Below are 21231 nucleotides of genomic sequence, written 5' to 3' on the forward strand. Positions count from 1 at the left end.
AAACAAACAAACGAAAGTCAGATGCAAAAGCCACGTGGCACAATAGGACCAGGTGAAAAAAATTAAAATTTTTTATTCCTTTTTTTTAAAAAATCAAAACCTCACCGAATTTTAAGAAAAGAGGCGAGGATCCGACATAAGGCAAGATGCACACAGCGTCATTATGAAAACTAAATGTGTTTTCTGTTTAGTTTGGTTGCTTTGTGAATCTGGAACCATTTTGACATGTGGAAATATTCATTCTGATGTGCTTAAAGTGTATTGATTATGGTAATTGTTTTTTCTGTGTTAGTTGCAGTCCATTGTGATTTCCTATGGGCTACTGTAATTGCTTTTTAACCTGTTCTGTTGGCTAATTTGGTTTGGGGGAGTCAAAGTGACCTCTGCACGTCAGCCTCCCTATAATTACCAGACGGGAGTAGCAAGGTCCAAAAAAGGGAAATTTTCAAAGGTGAGGCATGTACTCCTAACTTCTTCAGGGAGCAGGGTACAGTGCCTGCTTTTTTTTTTTTTAAACCACTGAGCCAGTGGCTTTCTGCTCCATACTGTGTAGAAGAGAACAAAGGATGTGGCCCTCACAATTCTTTTGTACATTTTTCTACATTCATTTACTGACTTAAGAACAGAAACACTTCCTGATCCATCCTCTTTGTCCCTGCATTTTGCTTTTCCATTCATTGTTCTGTCCCTGCTGTTTTCCTTAACTTAGAAGAGTTCTCAGAATTCCGTTAGCATACTGTTTGTATTTGGGGATCACCTGACCAGATATATGAACTGTCCATTTCAAGTATGTTTTCTACCCATTTCAGGATTGCCGCCCAGGTCTGTGACCATCTCTGGAACTATGCATTTGTGGTATGAGTCAGCTATCACAAAGGGAAATGACCTCTGAAAAATGTTATAGTGCACCTCACAGCAGGGACCCTTCTAGTATTTTTCTTGTTATGTTAGTTCTTAATATATGTCATATCACTAGCTAGTGTTACTGAGCCCTTACCATCAAGCACTATGTTTGTTATCCCTGAAATGACCCAATAAGATAAACATAATTATGATCCCCATTAATAGAGGAAGCAAAGGCTTGGAAAGGGTAAGAAACTTGCCCAGGGTAACTGACTGCTTCTCCCAAGAGCAATATTAAACTTCCTTGAAAAAAATCTATGGCACCTTAACTGGGCATAGTGGCACATACCTGTAATCCCAGTGGCTCAGAGGCTGAAACAGAAGAATCACAAGTTCAAAGCCAGCCTCAGTAACTTAGCTAGGCCCTAAGCAACTTAGTGAAACCCTGTCTCAGAATTTAAAAAAAAAAAATGGGCTGGGTTTGTGACTCAGTGGTTAAGCGCCCCTGAGGTTCAACTCCTAGCACCAAAAAAAAAAAAAAGAAGAAGAAGAAATGAAACAATGAAACTATGGCATTTTATTTTATTTGTGTTATCAAATATAAACTTGCCAATCAAGGTATAAAATACTCAATACTTAACATCATCTGTCTCCATAAGCAGTACCATTTTGTCTACCAGATCTTCTTTAAAATAGTTCATTATTCCCTTGCTTAATGAACCTCATCATGATCTGATCCTGCAAATTTTATATGTGTAATTAAAATCATTTTAAATAGATTCTCCATTTTCTGATATTTTTTGTTTCACAAACTTTTTTTTAATAAAATATTACAGACAAAATCAGACCTTTCTTCCTTTCCTCAGACCCACTTCTTTCTCTCTTCCTGTAGAAGCAGCTATGATCATGAATTTGGGGAGGCACTTCAGTGTGTTTTTGTACTTATCACTTCAGATCTATGCTTCTATAAGCAATGTGTAGTATTTTCATATGTACTTTTATGATTTACATAAATGTTAATGTGTACACTACATGTTTTCTGTAATTTGCTTCCTTCTTTCTACATTGTTTTTGAGATCTGGTATGGTTTGGATATGAGTTATCTCCCACAAGCTGCTGTGTTGATATAGGAATGTTCAGAGGTAGAAAGATTACATTATGAGAGCTATAACCTAATCTGCCCACACTAGTATGAAAGGACTAACTTGGTAACTGTAGGCAGGTAGGGTCTGGCTGGAGGGGTAGGTCACTGGGGGCATGCCCTGGAAGGGTTCGTCTACTCTGTGGTTCCTTACCCTTTCTCTGCTTCCTGGCCACCATGAATGGAGCAGTATTCCTCCACCACGCTCTTCTGCCATGACATTGTGCCTCACCTTGAGCTCAGAGCAAAGGAGTTAGCCCACCACAGACTAAACCTCTGAATCTGTGAGCCAAAATAAACTTTTTCTCCTCTAAGTTGTTCAGGTTGGGTATTTTCAGCAACAAGAAACTGAAAAACACAAAATCTATCTGTATTGTACCTGGAGATGTTCTTTAAGTTCCTTCCACCCTCTTAATTGCCCTGTGATTGCAATTTACTTGAAAATGAAGGAGTATACTTCCAAAAAGATCTTGAATCTTTCCCTCTGTGACAGGGAGGGAAAACGTCTGAGAGCGCTTTCTGCCATCTCTGATTTGAAGATGGGGAGGAGTGTCTTTCAAGTTTAAGCCACAACTCTGAGGTAAAAAGCATCTGGTCAGGCTGGGGTAATATGTGCTGACTGAGTGAGGGAATGAGGAGTGGTTTTAGAATACAATTATGTGTAAAGCATATGCTATCAAAAATCCCATGCCTCCCTCCCAGCAAGATTCTATCACACTGTATTCCTCTGCTATGGAAGAAACTGAACCAGAGTAGACAAACATCTCTCCAGCATTTGTCTGATACACGGATAAAGACTTGGGTCTAGTGTTCCCTCTGTAGTTTGTGAGCATTTGTTGAACACCAACAATGAAATAGAGGAAATGCAGCTGCTTGCAATATCATTTCCATCTAAGAAGGAGCCTTGCTGAGTTTTTCTGTCTGTCTTTTATTAAAGGTCCACACACGTTCCTGTAGGGGAGGACCAAATCCAGCACATGGAACTAGTTCAGGATCTAGCACAAGGTTTCAACAAGAAGTATGGGGAGTTCTTTCCAGTGCCCAAATCCATTCTAAGTAAGTAACAAACATGATTGTTAAATCAGGGCATATTTTAAAGTGAGAACTGGATAATAGATGGAGGGTTGGAACTTTCTTAGGATAAAACTTGGCTTTCTCATAGACAGACTTCAGGATTTGTAACTAGAATCTTCATTGTTTCTGTCATGTAGGATTAGCACTTCACACTGGATTGTTGAAAAAGATAAATAAAATGTTTGAGAAATATGGAAGAAACTGTAAACTAAAAATAATTTTAATTTGTAAAGTATTATATAATTCACCTAATATATTTAAAATAACAAAATAACATTGTATGGGGTACAGCAGATATCTTTGCCTCTTTTATGGGTAAAGAAATGAAGGTTTGGCAAGGCTCTCTTTGTGTCCAAGTCACATGTCTAGTTGGTGGCGGAATCGGGCCCTATGCTGAGCTCTTTTGAGCCCAAAGCCCATGTACCTTGCCTTCCTGAGTACTCACAGCAAAAGAGAAATATCCCAATCTATATCAAGTAAGAGGGAATCCGTGATCCTCATACTTGTCTTCTTAAGTGAACCTCGGAGATGGTCAGCCTCAGCCTCCATTGCTGTGCTAGTCTGGAACCTTCTTGATGCTGTAAGTCTATCAGCATTTTTATAGACTTGAAAATTTTGTGGCAGGGGCAGAGATCATGGAACCTAAGTACTCTTCATCTTTATTAAACTGACAGCATTGTAAAGGGGTCTAATAAGATCCTAGTATCAACTCAGAGACTGTTAGGTATAAATTTCTAGGTTATTCCAACAATTCACACAAATAAATTCAAGGAGTCCCATACCTTGAAATCAGCCTTCTTTTAGCAATCAGATTTTAATGTTTTGACCTATTATTATTTTACCTCTTTCAATTTTATATGCTTCTGTAGTAGCCATAAAATAGGCAACTATTAATAACACTGGTTTATGAAGCACAGCTTAACATCTTGATTCTATCAGAGCAATAAACAAGCCATTTCTCCAGGGTGTGTGTGTGCATGTGCGCGCGTGTGCTTGTGCACACATGAGTACTTGTATAATCCTGGAAATGGAAGGATTACCACAGTTTGTTAAAACTTGTTGGGGGACAGGAAGGGCAGTGGTTACAGGCAGGGAATGATTACTAACAGGGAAGAACAGAGAGGAAGAAGAAAGAAACAATACTTTTTTAAAAGCTAAGCACAGCAAAAACAGTATGATTTGGCATAATTTTATCTGTGTAAGATTATACATTTTAGGTGGATATATGCATTTAAAGATGCCTGAAAGTATCAACGAAATGCTAACAGTGTTACATAATTCAGATGATCTTTACTTTCATATTTACATAAATTGCTTGAATTTTTTACAATGAATTTTTGCTATTTTTATAACCAGGTAAAATAAGTCATTAGTATTCTTGGTGTCTTTGAGATCCTGACAGTGAGTATTGCTGATTTGTTTGTTTGTTTGTTTTTGTTTTTGGTGTATTGGTGTTTTGACCTAGCATCCCTGAAGAAGGTAAAATCCCTTCGTGACCCTTCTTCCAAAATGTCAAAATCAGACTCTGACAAACTGGCCACTGTTCGAATAACAGACAGCCCAGAGGAGATAGTGCAGAAATTCCGCAAGGCTGTGACGGACTTCACCTCGGAGGTCACCTACGACCCTGCCAGCCGAGCAGGCGTCTCCAACATGGTCGCAATCCACGCTGCGGTGACCGGGCTCACCACAGAGGAGGTAGTCCGCCGCAGCGCGGGCATCGACACTGCCCACTACAAACTGATGGTGGCAGATGCTGTGATTGAGAAATTTGCTCCAATTAAGACTGAAATTGAAAAACTGAAGATGGACAAGGAACATTTAGAGAAAGTTTTACGAACTGGGTCAGCAAAAGCCAAAGAATTAGCCTATCCTGTGCTCCAGGAGGTGAAAAAATTGGTGGGAATTCTATAGCAAGTTTGAACCAATCACAAAAGGCTTTTGTATCTTGCAGTCTGTGCACTCCAACAAAGGCAGCTTTCCTTCAAAAATAATTAATTAAGCTGGGCGCGGTGGCCCACGCCTGTAATCCCAGCAACTCGGGAGGCTGAGACAGGAAGATTGCGAGTTTAAAGCCAGCCTCAGCAATGGTGAGGTGCTAAGCAACTCAGTGAGACCCTGTCTCCAAATAAAATACAAAATAGGTCTGGAGATCTGGTTCAGTGGTAAAGTACCCCTGAGTTCAATCCCCAGTACCAAAAATAATAATAATAATTATTATTATTAATAAAAATTGTAGTTTGGGACATTTTAATTTGATATAACTGATTATTGTCTTCATTTGATGAATGATGCCTTATAGCCCTCAAATAAAGTAGTGTTCCAGATCCTATCAACAAAATGCTGTGGTCAGAAAAACAAAAACAGCAAAACTTGGACTGGGTTGTGACTCAGTGGTAGAGTGCTTGCCTAGCATTGGGTTTGATTCTCAGCACCACATATAAATAAATAAAGGTCCATCAACAACTAAAAAAGAAAAAAAATTTTTTTTTTTTTAAAGACCACCAGCAAAACTTGAAAGAAGGCATAGCTGTCTAAATCCCCAGTTATTTGAGGCACACTCCTTGGACTGAACATATCTGAACAAATGTGATTGAGGTGAGCAATAACTTGGAACTGAGATGATTTGTGCTTCTGGAATATTTACTGTAGCAAGTTTTCATCCCAACCCTTTTAGAATGCAGCACAGGGAGGTCTTAGATTTATAATCTTTGGGATGCCATTTGATACAATTTGTATTCAGATCTCATAAAAGTAGATTGATTATTATTGTTCATCTTTTATTTTTTTTTCCTTTGCAGTACAGTACTGGGCATGAAACCCTGGGCCTCCCACATGCCAGGCAAGTGATCTACGTCTGAGCTACATCCCAAGCTCCCGAATTAAGTTATCAATAAGTACTCCCTCCTTTTTTTTTTTTTTTTTTTTTTTTGTTATTTTGGTTTTTTGCATTACTCAGAGTTTAATTGACTCACCAACCCCCTGTAAAATGTATAGGAAAGAAATTGCCATTTTACATATGAGGAAAATGAGACCCAGAGAATACAATAAGCTTACACAGTATTCTTCACTAAGAAGTAAGTAATCCAAGAATAAAACTTTTACTCTTTCTAAGACTAGTATATTTTTCATCTTCACAAAGCCTTGAAAGGCAGCATTTTTGTCTCCAAACACTCTGATTTTGAAGAGCCCAAATTAAAAGATACTTTTACATTCAGCCTAGGTGTATCCTTAAAGCTTATGTGGGTCTCCTTTGTTTTTTATCCATTCAGCCACTCCTTGTCTTTTGATTAGAAAATTTAGTCCATTTACATTCAAGGTGGTTGTTGATAGGTAAGGGATACAGAAAATTATCAAATCACAAAGGTAGATAAGGAAAGAAGAAAGGAATAAAGAAATAAGAAAACTGACTTTGTTTATATCAACTCCGTCAATAGCTATCTGTTTTAAATTTGGATTTGGCCAACCTTGGCCATATTTCTCCCTCAGAATTGCAAAGGCAGGTTCCAGATTCTCTTTTCTATGCTTACTCCAAGGATTTCAATGTATATTCTGCCAAACTCCAGTAGTACATATCAGATAACCCCATTGAGGGCAAGTTTCCCATCTCACCTCCACCTCAGTCTAAGTGATTACAAATCACCCCAACACCTGGCTTCTCTGCACTTCCATTTCCTACACCTGAAATTGAAAGCAGTAATCCTGATCACACCTGATAGTGAGATTGATTTTGTGATGGAAATTGCTTGGGAAGTTTTTGTTTTGTTTTGTTTTGGTTTTTTTTTTTTTTTTTTTTTTTTTTTTTTGGGTGGAGGTGGGTTGGGGAGTACTGGGGATTGAACTCAGGGGCACTTGACCCCTGAGCCGAACCCCAGCCCTATTTTGTATTTTATTTAGAGACAAAGTCTGAGTTGTTTAGTGCCTCAGTTTTGCTGAGGCTGACTTTGAACTTGTGATCCTCTTGCCTCAGCCTCCCAAGCCACTGGGATTACAAGCATGTGCCACCATGGCCGGCTTGGGAAGTTTTTTTGACATTAAGTACTATGATCTCTACTTATACATACATGCCTAGAATGTTGAACACAAAAATTTTTTTATTTTACTTAAGAGAAGATAGTAGAGCTGTCCTTGCAGCACAACAGATATAAATCCACAAAATGGTATCCTAGAACCTAAATTAGGAGATGCTTTTTGAGGATTCTTGGAGCTAGCCTGGCTCATGAGAAAAGAAAACATGTTACCTTTTGAATCTTTTCTTGGAATGGAACATCTACAGTCCTAGAGCATCTTTGGTATATATGTCTTCCAAGTCATGCTTACTCTTTTGTTCCCCCTTTCAAAGGAACTCTTTTATGAACACTGGAAAATGTCAAAATTAAAGATTGATCTATCAAACTAATTGTTTGTCTTATTTGTGTGACTTCTGCCTTCTTACAATACTTTTCTCCAAAGAAATAAAGGCCCTATGGAACATAATCTCAGGGAAGGAAAACTAGATAACTTGTAATGACTCCCAAGGAGCAAAGTCTGCAGAGGTGTGGTTGTACTTATGTGCATCCTATTGTTACTCTTTGAAAGGAACCCTAGTGCATAAGTCCAGAATTGGCTCACAATAATTAAGAGCCTTGGTTAATGTGTTAGTTAGGGTTCTCCAGAGAAACACAAGATATATGATGAACACGAGGGGATTAACTGCAGGAATTGCTTCACATGATTATGGAGACTGAGAAGCCCCATAATATGATGTCTGTAAGCTGGGGGCTCAGGAAAACCAGTGGTGTCATTCAGTCCAGATCCACAGGCCAGAGAATTAGGGTAGCTGATGGTGTAACTTTCAGTCCGAGTTCAAATGCCTGAGAATCTGGTATAAATCCCAGAGTCTGAAGTCTCAACAACCAGGAACTTGCATGTCCCAAGACAGAATAAGGTGGATATCTATTCTTAAGAAAAGAGTAAATTGACTCTTCCTCCATCTTTCTGTTCTATTTGAATGTTTCCTCAATGGATTAGATGATTTGTGTACCCACATTGGTGAGGGCCGATCTTCTTTACTCAGCCTACTGCTTCAAATCCAAGTCTTTTCTGCATAATCTTTTTAATAGAGATGAAGAATCATAAATATTATGAATCATCACAAAAGGAGATATTATTTTCTATATGTTTTATGGACAGCTGAAATGGTGCAAAATATTTCAGATGGTAATATAATGCTTGGTAACATGCACTGTAGCTCACCTACTGACAAACCTTACTGCAAAACCACCTGCTTCAACTAGGTACTCAACAATGTGGGTATACCTTGCTCTTTGTAGGTACCTCATAAACATTTATCAAAATAATGTCAGAAAGTGGGTTGGAGATTTCTAACAAAGTTTGATTTTCCTGCCTCCAGAAACCCTAATACACATCATAAAGACAGTTATCATTAAAAAAATAAAAATAAAAATAAAATGCTATTGGCTTCCAATGATGTGTCAGACACAGTATAAAATGTCACATAACAGTGTATATTAGTCAGCTTTCCATCACTATAACAAATACTGTGATAGTAAACATAAAGAGAAAAGGTTTAGTTTGGCTTATAGTTTCAGAGGTTTTAGTCCATGGTTGGTTGGCTCCATTACTTTTGTGCCTGTCTCAGAATAGCACATCGTGGTGGGGAACACATGGTGGAACCAAGTTGCTCACTTCATAGTAAGCCAGAAAGCAAAAATCAGTGAGGGGCTGGGGCCCACTGTCCTTTCCAAGGGCACAACCCTGATGACCAGAAGACCACATTGTAGGCTTCACTTCTTAAAGTTTCCACCGTCTCTTAGTAGCACCATGCTGGGGACCATGCCTTTATCACAGGGTCTTTGGAGGACAATTGAGATCCAAACTATAGCATAGTGTTTTTCTCTTTTCTTTTCTTTTCTTTTCTTTTCTCTTTCTTTCTTTCTTTCTTTCTTTCTTTCTTTCTTTCTTTCTTTCTTTCTCTCTCTCTCTCTCTCTCTCTCTCTCTCTCTCTCTCTCTCTCTTTCTTTCTTTCTTTCTTTCTTTCAAGATTTAAGAGTTTAATTTTTCCCTAGAGTAAGATCATTCATTTTCAATGGGATGAAAGAATATAGAAAAATAAACTCAATAGCACCAAATTGGAATTAACACAGATAACAAGGCCAAGTTTCTCCTTTCAACTGCAAATTTTACATTAAAATATGTTTACAAACCATAGTTGTCTTCCTCTTGATTCAACCCTTCTCCCTCCAATAATAGGAGCCCCAGGAACCAAAAGAGCATATGCATTACTAATCAGATATACAATAAAGCCATCCCCTCAAACTGGAATCTGATTGCTAATGGACTAGACTCAGGGCTGCCCCAAGGAATGGGAAGCAATATCTATGCTCTCAGGGAGAACAGATACTTACAGATGCCACCAGTCAAAGAGTGGAATGCTGTGCACTGGATCCAGGATGACTTGCACACACCATGTTCACTCTGCAGGTTCTTAACACTATGGACAGGAGAATCTTGGAACACCAGTCTCACTCGATGCCACATTAGTAGTAAACAGGGTAAATACCATTCCCATGACAATTAGAATAAAAATGAAATTGAGGATGGTGACCTGCAGTAAGCAGCAGTCCTCGTCTGGGTTGGTATGAATATCTTCATACTGAACGGGAGGCTGCAATTGTTCCATACTCTTGCTCTTTAATCTAGGAGACTGTTTTTTGAACTTGAAGTTGAATTCCCACATTGGTTCCTGTCTGTTCCCAAGAATTTTTCTGCACCAGAAAAGTAAGCATTTGGAATTCTTTAATGTTCTGGGAGTGCTTTCTGGAGTGGCTGGATTCTTGGAGATTCAAGCAGCAAATGGTTCATACATATGGTACAGAGAATGAATCACACATACTGAAAGACAGAGCAGCTTCTCCATTGACTGGTCGCAGGCGCAAAGGCAGAGTGTGGTGCCTTTAGTACAACCTGGTCCAAGAGGCAGCAGTGCAAGTGACAGTCCAGACTTACTTACAAATTAATTAAAAATTCACAATGTCCTCAGGACAGATGTAGGAGGCCAGCAATAGCCAAATATCCATGGGATACTCCTCTCCTCCAGCCCTGTTCAGGTCCTCTTTGTGCCTCTTGCTTTTTTCTGAAAACGGTTCTTTCAAGGATGTTTTTCCTCCTGGGCATCCTTCTCATCACTGCTGTCCACGATGTCACAGGACTCACCAGCCCCTGCAAGAGCTTCCTCTGCAGGAAGCTGGGAGGCTTCTAAGCCACAAAGAGATTTTACTTCCTGCTGAACAGTGTTGCTGATCCGAGTTGGCATAATCTGCCACCGTCATTCCACCTGAGCAGGGTTCATGGGCCTGGAACTTGAGTCGCTTTCCTCTCTTGGGCATGGTGACGATGTCTGGGTGAGGCCAACCTAGCAGGCCAGGACCCTGGGTTATGTCCTGAGTGGGAGAGCTGGCGTCCAGAGACTCGGGCCAGCTCTGACTGGCTCTGTGGCCAGTCTGCACCTCAGCATAGTGTTTTTCTAAGGGAGATCCCAGACCAGCAACATAATGATCTTCTGAGTACTCATCAGGAATGTAAATATTCTGGCTCTGCTACAGACCTACTTGGGATATAACCCAGAAATTTGCTCATTAACAGTGGTTCATATGAATTCTCTCATTTAATCCTCATAAGCTAATAGTGTAGGTACCACAGTATGATCAACCCTACCTGACTAAGATTGAAACTGAAGCATAGGAGATTGAGAAACTTGCCCAACATAGTTCAGCTTCTAAGAAGTAAATCAGGGTTCAAACCCAGCTTTTAAGAGGCAGAGTCAGAATCTGGAGCTCACAAGGCCACAGTGGCCTCCACACAATGTCTTCTGGTATGTATGGGAGTAATGCACATGATGATGGCTTTATTTCTGGCAAAGTCCCATGTAAGTGCAGGGTATCACATAGTAAAGGACAAAGAGAGAGAGGGAGAGAGGGGTAGAGACCTGGGGGGAGAATGTGTGTGTGTGTGTGTGTGTGTGTGTGTGTGTGTGTATCTTCTGGTCTCTTTTTATAAAGTCACCAATATCAGTCAAGGGGGCTCCACCCTGATGACCTTATCTAATCCTAATTACTTCCTGAAGGCCTACAAATACTACTGTCCAATTAATTTTCCACCTTCTAGATACCTTACATTGGAGATTAGACTCTAAGAGGTGTTTCAGAAGGGACCATATTTAAACCACAACAAGATGTTACATTCAATAATCCTCAAATAAATAAAACATTTAATATTTGATATCATTGTGTTGGTTCTATTGAAAGTAAACTCTTTTTTTTTTTACATAACCTTCCCATCCTTACCCACATATGCACATATTATATCAGGCCTATCATTATCATTTTCTTTAAGTGTTTCTGAAAATTAGAAGATATGACTCTACCAAGAATAGTATTCTGATTTTACAGATTTCCCTTTTTGAGCAATTTTTACACATACAGACTCTTCCTGGGAATAAAGCTGTGTCCCATTTCCTATATGTGAACACAGCGATAAGGAAGTGCTATGTGCCTGGCCCTGACCACCAGTCTCTCCATTCTAACATGTCGCATGGGGAAACCCACTGGGAGCAATTGTCAGTTCAAATAAATAGGTTACCTAAGGGTTCCCTGAGTTTGCAAAAGCCTCCACCCAAAAGAGGGTTTTTTGTGATGATTTAACAACAACAACAAAAAATAAACTGCATGGCTTATCCATACTTGACCATGGAGCCAGCCAAGAAAAATTCCCACCATGAACCAGGCAACCAGTGAGAAAGAAGTGTCTTGTTCCTCAGCAGTATTCCAGAAAAAAAAAAAAAAAAATCTTGCACTGAAAGAGGAGGTGAGTACTTATGAAAGTACAAGGTGACCCAGCTGTTTCATGATGTTTCCTGGGCCACTCACATAAAAATTAACAAATAGAATTTCCGAGGTTGCTGGATCTTCAGTGAATGATTATGATTCTTTTCTTCTTTCCTTTTCTCTTTGTTGATTTCTAATACTCTTTAAAGCTCCCACAAACTCAGTCCAAAGAAACAGAATTTCCTGCTGATGAGTCTGCATCCACATTTAAGCAGAATGGTTCATGTGTTTCTGCCTCTGGGGCATCCTGAACTCAGTTTTCTTCCCCCTCCCATATCTAAGTGATGCCCAATCCAGCCAGTGCTTCTGCTTCTCTTATCTATCACTTCTCTACTGAGCTTCTAGAGAAACAAAACAATCATCTTCCTGAGGCCTCCTCAGCTTCAACCCTCCTGAAACTCGGTTTATTGCTGTTAGTCACTGTATAAAATGCTCCCGCCAAGATCATCTGTGACCTCTTTGTAGGTTTTAATTACTGTCCTCCACAGTCTCCCTTGATGCCCCCACCATTGTAGCCAAGGCTCACCCTTCTGCATGCCACACTGTGCCTGAGCCTCCCTGTGCCCCCTCCATCCTCCCACCATTCTGCAGTAACTACCACTGTGTGCATCCCTCCTACCCACTGTTGACCCATTGTCCCTCTGCCCCAGCCACTGTTATCATGACTTCCATGCTTTCTTGCATCTTCTACAACTGCATCCATCAAGCCATCTCTTCCTCCATATTCTCCATATCTTTTTAGTGAGGAAAGCACTTCCTGATGCCCCTTTGATGTACTAGATATGGACATGTTGAGGTGAACCGACAGGTTTTTGTCTTTTGATCCTTATTACTAGCAAACTAATGACCTCAATATTAAGCATAATTTCTCACTCCATCTCCCCCAAAAACAAATGTGCAAATGCACAAAGAACCCCTTTTGTATTTAATGCTTAGATTTTCATCACTTTATTCATAGATTGGTCATAAAATTTTGTGGTGAAGATTGCTGTCTGGTTCCCAGCAATTTCTCCTTCCTCCTTTTTAGTAACAGAACCCTCACTCTGAATTTTAGCGCCTTCAGCAAGGCATGGTTCTGTGAAATAAATAGTTCTAGCCAACAGGAAAAGAGCAAAAGTGACGTGTGCAAGCTAGGTAAGGTTGCACATGCCTGTATCTGAAGCCAAGAGAGACAAACAAGAAGGGGGAGCTGTTTTACACAGTGGGTAGTAAAATTATAGTACTTATTACCCTGTAAAGGGTTATATGGCCTAGAAATAAAAACAGCTGAGCATGGATTAAATTTATGAGTGAGAAAGTCATAAAATTGCATGAAACACACGTTAGGAATGTTCAAATCATTTCTGAAAGTGTCTGACACCAATATCATAGAAGGAAACTGCCATCTTTAGGGTAGCCACCCTTATTATCATAACCTACAGTGTTCAGAACACTAGAATAGACCAGGTTAGACTAATGTGGTATTGGTGATGAGTTGGCAAGTAGATTTGTGAGAATGAAGATTCTTGTTCTTGATGTATTTTGTATAAGATCTGTGTACATTTCATATTTAATGTCTAATAAAGATAGAAGAAATAGGGAGACAATGGATGCAATTCATTTAAAATTATAATTTGAGGTTATAATTAAAATGCATTATTCTTATTAACAAGAGATAACTCAGATAATTGAAATTTATACATAACTCTGCCATAGTTTGGGTAAGTGGCCCCTAACAAGACTTAAAGACTTTGTCTCCAGCCATGAAGATATTGGGAGATGATGGAATCCTTAAGATGTGGAGCCTAATGGGAGATCTTGTGATCATTAAGAGCATGCTCTTGAAGTGGATATCAGTACCGTAGTCCTTTCTCCTTTCTCTCTTTCATGTCTCAGCCATGAGGTGAATAGTTTTGCCACATGTCTTCTCCATGATGTGCTGCATTGCCACATGCCCAAAAGCAACAGAGCCAATCAACCATGGACTGAAACCTCCAAAACTGTGAGCCAAAGTAAACATTTCTTCTTTATGAGTTGGTTATCTCAGGTATTTTGTTACAGTAATGGAAAGCTCAGTAACACAAATTCAAAACCTAATAAAATATTATTACTACATACAGCAAACTGATCTTATATCTTTGGCATAGGAGCTGAATTCTTTGGATAGTGACATATAGAATTGTTTAGCACATCCAAAAACTAGTCAAACTTGGGACTCTAGTAAATGTAGACTCTGGTAATGAAGAAGTTGCAGTTAGCATCACCCAGCTTCATCCAAAGTTTTGTGAATTTTTAGAATAAAAGGTTTAATTCTGCCATCCACTATTAGGAACACAAGAGTCACTCTGCACATCTGCCATTTGCTGCTAAAAATTATTTTTGCCCTGACCCATATGTTTTTAAAATCTTGCAATGTCTTTAAACTATAATCCAGTTTGGTAAAATACAGCTACTTTGTCTTCTTCCCATTTTCCTTCTTTTTCTTTTTAGAGATCCTTCATCCGACTTCTTCCAAAAATGTTGTCAGTCAGAATTTCTATTCCAAATAATTCAGAATAAAAAGTATTCAACATTCTGGAGGCAAGTGAGATTTTTATTGCATTTTTATAGAGAGAAAATTGAACTGTGTGGGCAGGCTAGAGAGGGCTCCTCTGTAAGGCTCTAGCACACCCTCTGTTGCACCCCAGCAAGGACTCATGTTACAAGAATCACATCTCTGATCTGCTTCTATTGGCTGCCCATGAGGTGAATAGTCAAGTTCACCAAGTCCCTGGGCACTACCAGGCATATTAACTCCTTCTTGATCCTCAGGAACCTCCCTCCAGAAGGCTTATGTGGCTCCCAGAGGTCTCTGTCTTTCTTCTTATAATTTTCAAATATTTTCCTAATATGAAGAAGTGTTTAGCAAGTTAGAACTGTATTTCATCTTCACAAATTTGTTTAATATATCAGTATTATTATCCCTATTTTACAGATAGGTTTTCCCTGAGTACTTTGTTACCAATAAGTCTGTTTACTGCTGTTGAAGGTTGTGCCATAAATTACTTAATATTCTCTGTCTCTCTGTCCCCCATATGTACACAAACACACACACACACACACACACACACACACACACACACTTGTTTGGCTTGTTTGTAAATAGTTTGAGCAAAAAATTATTGCAAAAAGTGATCTGGATTTTTAATTATTATTCTTTTAAAAATTACCCCAGTATGAAGCACAATACTGGGCACAGCATATATGCAAAAGTAATGTTTTTTTGATTGAAAACCACACTGAGAACAGAGATTAGAGGTTACAAACTCTAATGGATTCAGGAAAGAGATAAGTATGTAAATCCATTAAATCCATATTTTATAAATATATATTCAAGACTTACTATGTTCAGGATTTTGGGCACAAGCTGTGAACAAAAGAGAAGATCCTCGCCTTCTTCTAACTGACATTGTAAGGAAGAGATAAAGATATGAAATAAACAGAAAAGTGAATGGTAGGTCACCAAATAACGAGTGATATTTAGAAATATCAAGAAAATGGGATAGAGTGTTCTCAACTGAATTGTGTTCTGCCAAAATTTACATACTGAAAACTGAACCCCCAGTATCTCAGACTAGGACTCTTTTGGGAAGATAGGCCCTTTAAAGAGGTTATTAAATTAGAATGAGGCTGTTAGGGTGCCCCCTAAGCCAATCTGTATGATGTCTTTATAAGAAGAGAAGATTGGGATGCATAGAGAAAAGACCATGTGAGGAGAAGGCCCTCAAAGGAGAGAGAACTCAGAAGAAACCCGGCCAGCTGAAACCATTATCTCAGACATCCCGGCTTCCCCAACACTGAGAAAATAAATGTCCATTGTTTAAGTCACAGTTGTGGTGTTTTGTGTGGTAACCCCAGCAAATTAATGCAAGCACTTGTTAATAGAATTGTAAAGGATGGTTTCATTGTAGTTAAATTTAAGCAAGAAACTGAATGAAGTGAGGAAGATAGTAGTGTCATATCTGGGGGGAAAAAAACAGTCCATACAAAGGGGAAGGTTAATACTAAGGTCTTGATCCAGAGCATGCTTGACCTATTTAAAGAGTAGGAAGGAGACAAATGTAGCCAGTGGGAGTAAGTGGGAAGGACAGTGGTAGCAGACAAGGTCAGAACAGTAGTGAGGGCAAAATTTTACAGGCCATTCTAGGGATTGGTTTTTATTTTATGACATTGGGATAAGGGAGCCATTGCAGGCATAAGTTATAAAAGGTTAATACTGACTATTTTATTGGGGAAACAGACAACAGTGGTTAGAAATGGAAGTAGGGAAAACAGGTAGGAGGCTATTTAGTTCCCCATGGGAAAGTAAAGGCTTGGAGTAGGGTAACAGTGATGGAAGTGTTCAGGCAGGATCAGGTATGCAAAACGTTTGTGAAGGTATAGCTGACAGGACTTGCTAACAGAGTGGTATCTGAAGAAGAGAGGGAAAAAAGAAATCAAGGTTAATTTAAAAGTTTGTGACCAGAAGTATTAGAAGGATAAAGTTGCTGTTTAGTGAGCTGGGAAATAATGTAGAGGGACAGATATGGAATAGAGAGGAGTTTGACTTGGGATGTTTGGAGATATTAGGTTGACAATTGGATATTTAAAACTAGAAGTTTGGGAGTGGTCCAGGCTAGAGATATTAATTTGTGAGTCATCAATTTGTATATAGCGTTTCATAGAGCCAGAAGTCTTAATAAAATCTCTAAATGAGTGAGTATGGACAGAGAAAGAGGAGGTTCAAAAACTAACCCTATTCAGAAATAGAGGGAAATGAGAAAATATGTAGCAAAGACACTGACACTGTCAATATGACAAAGGAAACATCAGGGAGAAAAACCTACAAGCCAAGCAGAAAAGCTGTTATCAGAAAAGAAGAGTGGTCTGTGTCAAGGAAGTTAAAAAAGGACCATTGAGTTTAGCGATGTGTGGGTCATTGCTGACCTTGATCAAAGCATGCTGGGTGCAAGTTAGGTCAAAATTCTAATAGAATATATTTAAAAGGGAGTGGAAAGGAACTAGGGACAGTGTCCTTGATAACTCTTTCAAAGAGTACTGCTATAAAGGGAAACAGAGAAATGGAAAAATATGACAGTAATAATTGGGTCAAAAGAGGGGGAATCACTGCATTTTTAATTGCAAAATAGTCATAATCCAATAGAAGGAAAAAGTGATGGTGCAGTGATAAGAGAGGATGCTTTCTGAATAAATGGAAGGGGATGGGATCCAGAGCACATGTGAGCAGGTTGCATTTATATGGGAGTCTAGAGAAGAGAAAAGGAACAATATAGGGACACAGAGGCAGATGGATTTCTACACAGCTTAGAAAAGCAAGAAGTTCTCTTCCTTGCTTTGGTTTTCTTAGTGAAACAAGAATCAAAGTCCTTAGCAGAGATTTAAGAAGAGGGAGAACATATCAGAGGTTCCAGGGGGAAGGAGGAGGAGGAGTGAAATAGTCAACTAGGGAAAGGGAGCAAATGGACCAGGGAAATGTAGAACTGCCAGGCAGCATTTAAGGGCTCTCTTGAGGGTAGGGAACATGAATTTACAAAGTGAACAATTGGCAAAGTTGACTGTTTTGCTCCAGCCACATTCTGCTGCGTGGGTGTAGGAAGAGTAGAGGCAAAGTTGGACTTAAATCTAGAGCTGGATTTTGCCAGCTGATTGCAATAAAGGACAAAGAGGTGAAGAACCTGAGTAGCATGCCAGGGTGTTATGACTCACAGCAACCAAACGGAGCAAGCGGGGGAAGTTAGGCTGTGAGGAGTGTGGAGATGGTGGAAAGATGGTTAAATCAATGGATCAGCAGTTCTGCTGGTGTCCAAAAATAATTGAGGAAGTCAACTGGAAAGCAAGTTATATTGGTCAGAACTGAAAATAAAGATTATGGGGGTGCAATTCTTGGTAATGACAAATTTTGGGGTACGGCCCAAGGAATGATTGTTGATATAGGGTGGAAAACATGATCTCTGGATGAGAGGTCAAAGATGACCTTGTCAAGATGATTTACTTCATGTAAAACTACAAAAACTATACCAAAAGTAGCTCTGGAGGCAGGAGAGTGAGTCAGGAGTAAAATCTTCAAGAAGTAAGGAGGTGAGGACTGCAGGCTGATAGGTGTTAGAAAACCAGGATAGGAAGGAGAGGGGGATAATGATCTGGAAGTATCAATGATGTGCAAAGAAACAATTCCCCTACCACCAAATGCCAATAGCATCATCTAGGCAGGAGGCCTGGGTGGGGTCATGAGCGTGGAGTTTTTTCTTGGTCTGCATTTTATCTTTAGGTCATTCAAAAACCTGTGCTTGGCCATTGGGCAACTATTTCTTAAACTATAGGTAGTATGTCCTCATTAAAATCATCACCAAACTTTTGTAATTCTACTGTTCGGACCTACTAGCATAATTCCTGGTCTAACACATTTGTTTTTTGTTGATTTGTTTATCTTTGGAAGGTGTTGGGAAAGGAAGGAATTTAAAGCTAACTTGTTTCAATTCTTCTGGGACCTTTCCTAGAATCTCAGAAACTTACATACAGGGATAGTGTCCTGGAACAAACAGTCTTTGGAATAAGGTGACCCAGAATATTTGGGGTTCTCTGGGTAGAAGCAAACTCCCTAGGAATCTGCTCTGATTTCCTGGGGCTGCTTTGTTTCCAAGGTCTAGATCCCTAGATATGGTTGGGATCACAGTTGCTTTAAGCCACTACATTGCTTTCTATGCATTCTGTCACAGGGACACTACTAAAATGACACCTTTTCTTTAGGTGAAGATGCTACTTTGCAGTTGATACTTCTAACTTTTAGAGTTCATTCCTCAGCATTGGCAGGCAGAAGGGGAAAAAAAATTGAAGTAAGTGATGATTCAGAGATTCTCCTGTGGCTGGTAAACAGTCCATGAAGTCATTTCCAAAAGTGGCATTCCAAAAATGTTTTGAGTGGGCTGGGATACAGCTCAGTGGTAGAATGCTTGTCTAGCATGCACAAGGCCCTGGGTTTAATCCCCAGCACTGCACAAAACAAACAAAAATGTTTTGAACAATCATTTGAATAAGAGACAGAATCCCAGGGTAACTTTATTTGAATAAATAAATTCTGGTATGTAAAAAATAACTTTGGATTAGTCCCATTACTTTCTCCTCAGTTTTTTGGTCCTTTAATTCTTTAAAATTTCTTTTTTCAGTCAAGTTAAAGGAAATCTAGTAGAGAAAGGAGAATGGCGGGAGTAGAGGGAGGGCAGGAGGGAAAAGGAGGATCATGAACTGAAATCAAATTCCATGCATGTATGACTTTGTTAGGATGAACCCAACTACTATGTATAACTATAAAGCTCTTATAAAAATAAAATTTCTTTTTTTTTGAAGTTTTTATTAGTTTGTACTAACTTTGACAATAACACACATTTTAGGGTTAAACTGAAACTCGGAAATAGTCTAATCTCACCCATTGTTTTCCTTTATTGAACAATATTTTTGAAGTTTTTATAGTTTATTATAATTATCTATAATAGTGGGTTGATTCTGACATTTTTCTTTCTTTTGGGTTGGGGGCAGATGCTGAAGATTGAACCCAGGGCCTTGGACATGCTAGGCAGATACTTTACCACTGAGCTATATCCCAACCCATTGTGACATATTCATATGTGCACTTAACATAATTAGTTCCATTTCAATCCCAGTACTCTCCCTTTCCCTCCCCTTATGCCTCCCCCAAACTCTTTCCTCTACTCTACTGGTCTTCCTTCTATTTATTTTTTTTAAATGGTATATTGTACTTAAACATGAAATTGGGATTCACTGTGAATATAATCTTACATTTACTCAGCATACTTTGATCAGTTTTATTTTGTAATTCATCCCCTTTCCCTTCCTCTTGATCCCCTTCCTCTATTCTATTGTTCTTCCTTCTATTTTGGGGAGATCCCCTTTTTAGAATTTCTTATTCTCTCTAGCTTCCACATATGAAAGAAAACATTCAAACCATGATTCCAGCTTATTTTACCTAGCAAGATGTTCTCTAGTTCCATCCATTTACTAGCAAATGACATAATTTCATTCTTCCCAATGACTGAGTAGAACTTCACTGCATATATATGCCACATTTCCTTTAATGCATTGTTGGACATGTGTCAACTGTTGGTGGACATGTAGGCTGGTTCCATAACTTGGCTATTGTGAATTGTGCTGCTCTAAACATTTGAGGTATTGCAATAGTTTGCTGCCTTCAATTCTTTTGGGTAAATACCAAGGTGTGAAATAACTTGGTTATATAGTGGTTCCATTCCTAGTCTCTTGAGGAACATTTGTATATTTCCAAAGAGGTTATACTAATTTGCAGTCCCACCAACAATGTATAAGTGTTCCTTTCTCCACACAACTCACCAACATTTATTATTAGTTATATTCTTGATAATTGCCATTCTAACTGGTGCAAGATGAAATATCAGTGAAGTTTTGGTTTGCAGTTCCCTGAGGATATTCTGGGATACTAAGGATTTTGAACATTTTTCCATATGTTTGTTGGTCATTTGTATTTTGTCTTTTGTATTCTTCTTTAGTTAATTTGCCCATTTTTGATTTGAGTTATTTTTGTGGGATTTTGATGCTAGGTTTATGGAGTTCTTTGTATATTCTGAATATTAATTCTCTGTCAGAAAAGTAGCTGGCAGATTTTCTTCCATTCTGTAGGCTCTCTCTTCATGCTCTTAATTGTTTCCTTTGCTGTGCTGAAGCTTTTTAATTTGATGCCATCCCCTAAAGCTCAAAAAATAAAAATTTTCAACTGTTCAAAAGAAAGAGTCCTGCCTTACCAGCAATCACCATTTTGAGATAATGGGCAAGATGTGTGTCTGAGAAAGAAGATATTTCTGATTTGTTAGATTTAGGATCAAACCCAGCACTGTCTGCCTTCTAATTTAGCTAACATTAAATTGGACTATTTGAGACTTTTTTATGTGTTAAGTCACACAAGAAATGAGGAATCAAAGAATTAACCATTTGTTGCTAAAAAGTCCAACACTTTAAATGTTGGCATAGTGTGTTTATATCTATGTGCAGGGTGCTAATAAGGTGATAATTCAAAAAAGCAAAAATCTTTCTTCTGGAAAAGCCACAACTTAATGTCTAGTGCCTATGTTTACCATGAGGGAAATACTCAATTAAAAAAATAGAAGAGATGGGGCAGAGATAGAAAGTTCCCTGAAGTTATATTCTATGTCATGTTTATTTCAGTCTGACACAGACACATAAGCCCATAGTATATACCATGGTTCTTATGGGAAAATCCATTGA

The 21231-nt window shown here is 38.8% G+C and overlaps 1 protein-coding gene and 1 pseudogene across 2 annotated transcripts in view; one reads left to right on the forward strand and one right to left on the reverse strand.

Moving 5' to 3' along the window:
* Positions 1-5159, forward strand: part of Wars2 (tryptophanyl tRNA synthetase 2, mitochondrial) — a 74420-nt gene extending 69261 nt beyond the window's left edge. The window contains exons 5-6 of one of the 2 annotated variants that reach the window (XM_047562976.1): positions 2922-3040; positions 4524-5159. In XM_047562976.1, coding sequence (XP_047418932.1) covers positions 2922-3040; positions 4524-4972 — 568 coding nt within the window. In that variant the 3' untranslated portion in view covers positions 4973-5159. The remainder of the gene's footprint in view (positions 1-2921; positions 3041-4523) is intronic. The other variant, XM_047562977.1, reaches the window with a different exon arrangement.
* Positions 5160-9436: 4277 nt separating this feature from the next.
* Positions 9437-20763, reverse strand: LOC124989991 (transmembrane protein 183A-like; annotated as a pseudogene).
* Positions 20764-21231: the final 468 nt, after the last annotated feature.

The sequence above is a fragment of the Sciurus carolinensis genome, chromosome 1 (genome assembly GCF_902686445.1).
Source record: "Sciurus carolinensis chromosome 1, mSciCar1.2, whole genome shotgun sequence".
Lineage (NCBI taxonomy): Eukaryota > Metazoa > Chordata > Mammalia > Rodentia > Sciuridae > Sciurus > Sciurus carolinensis.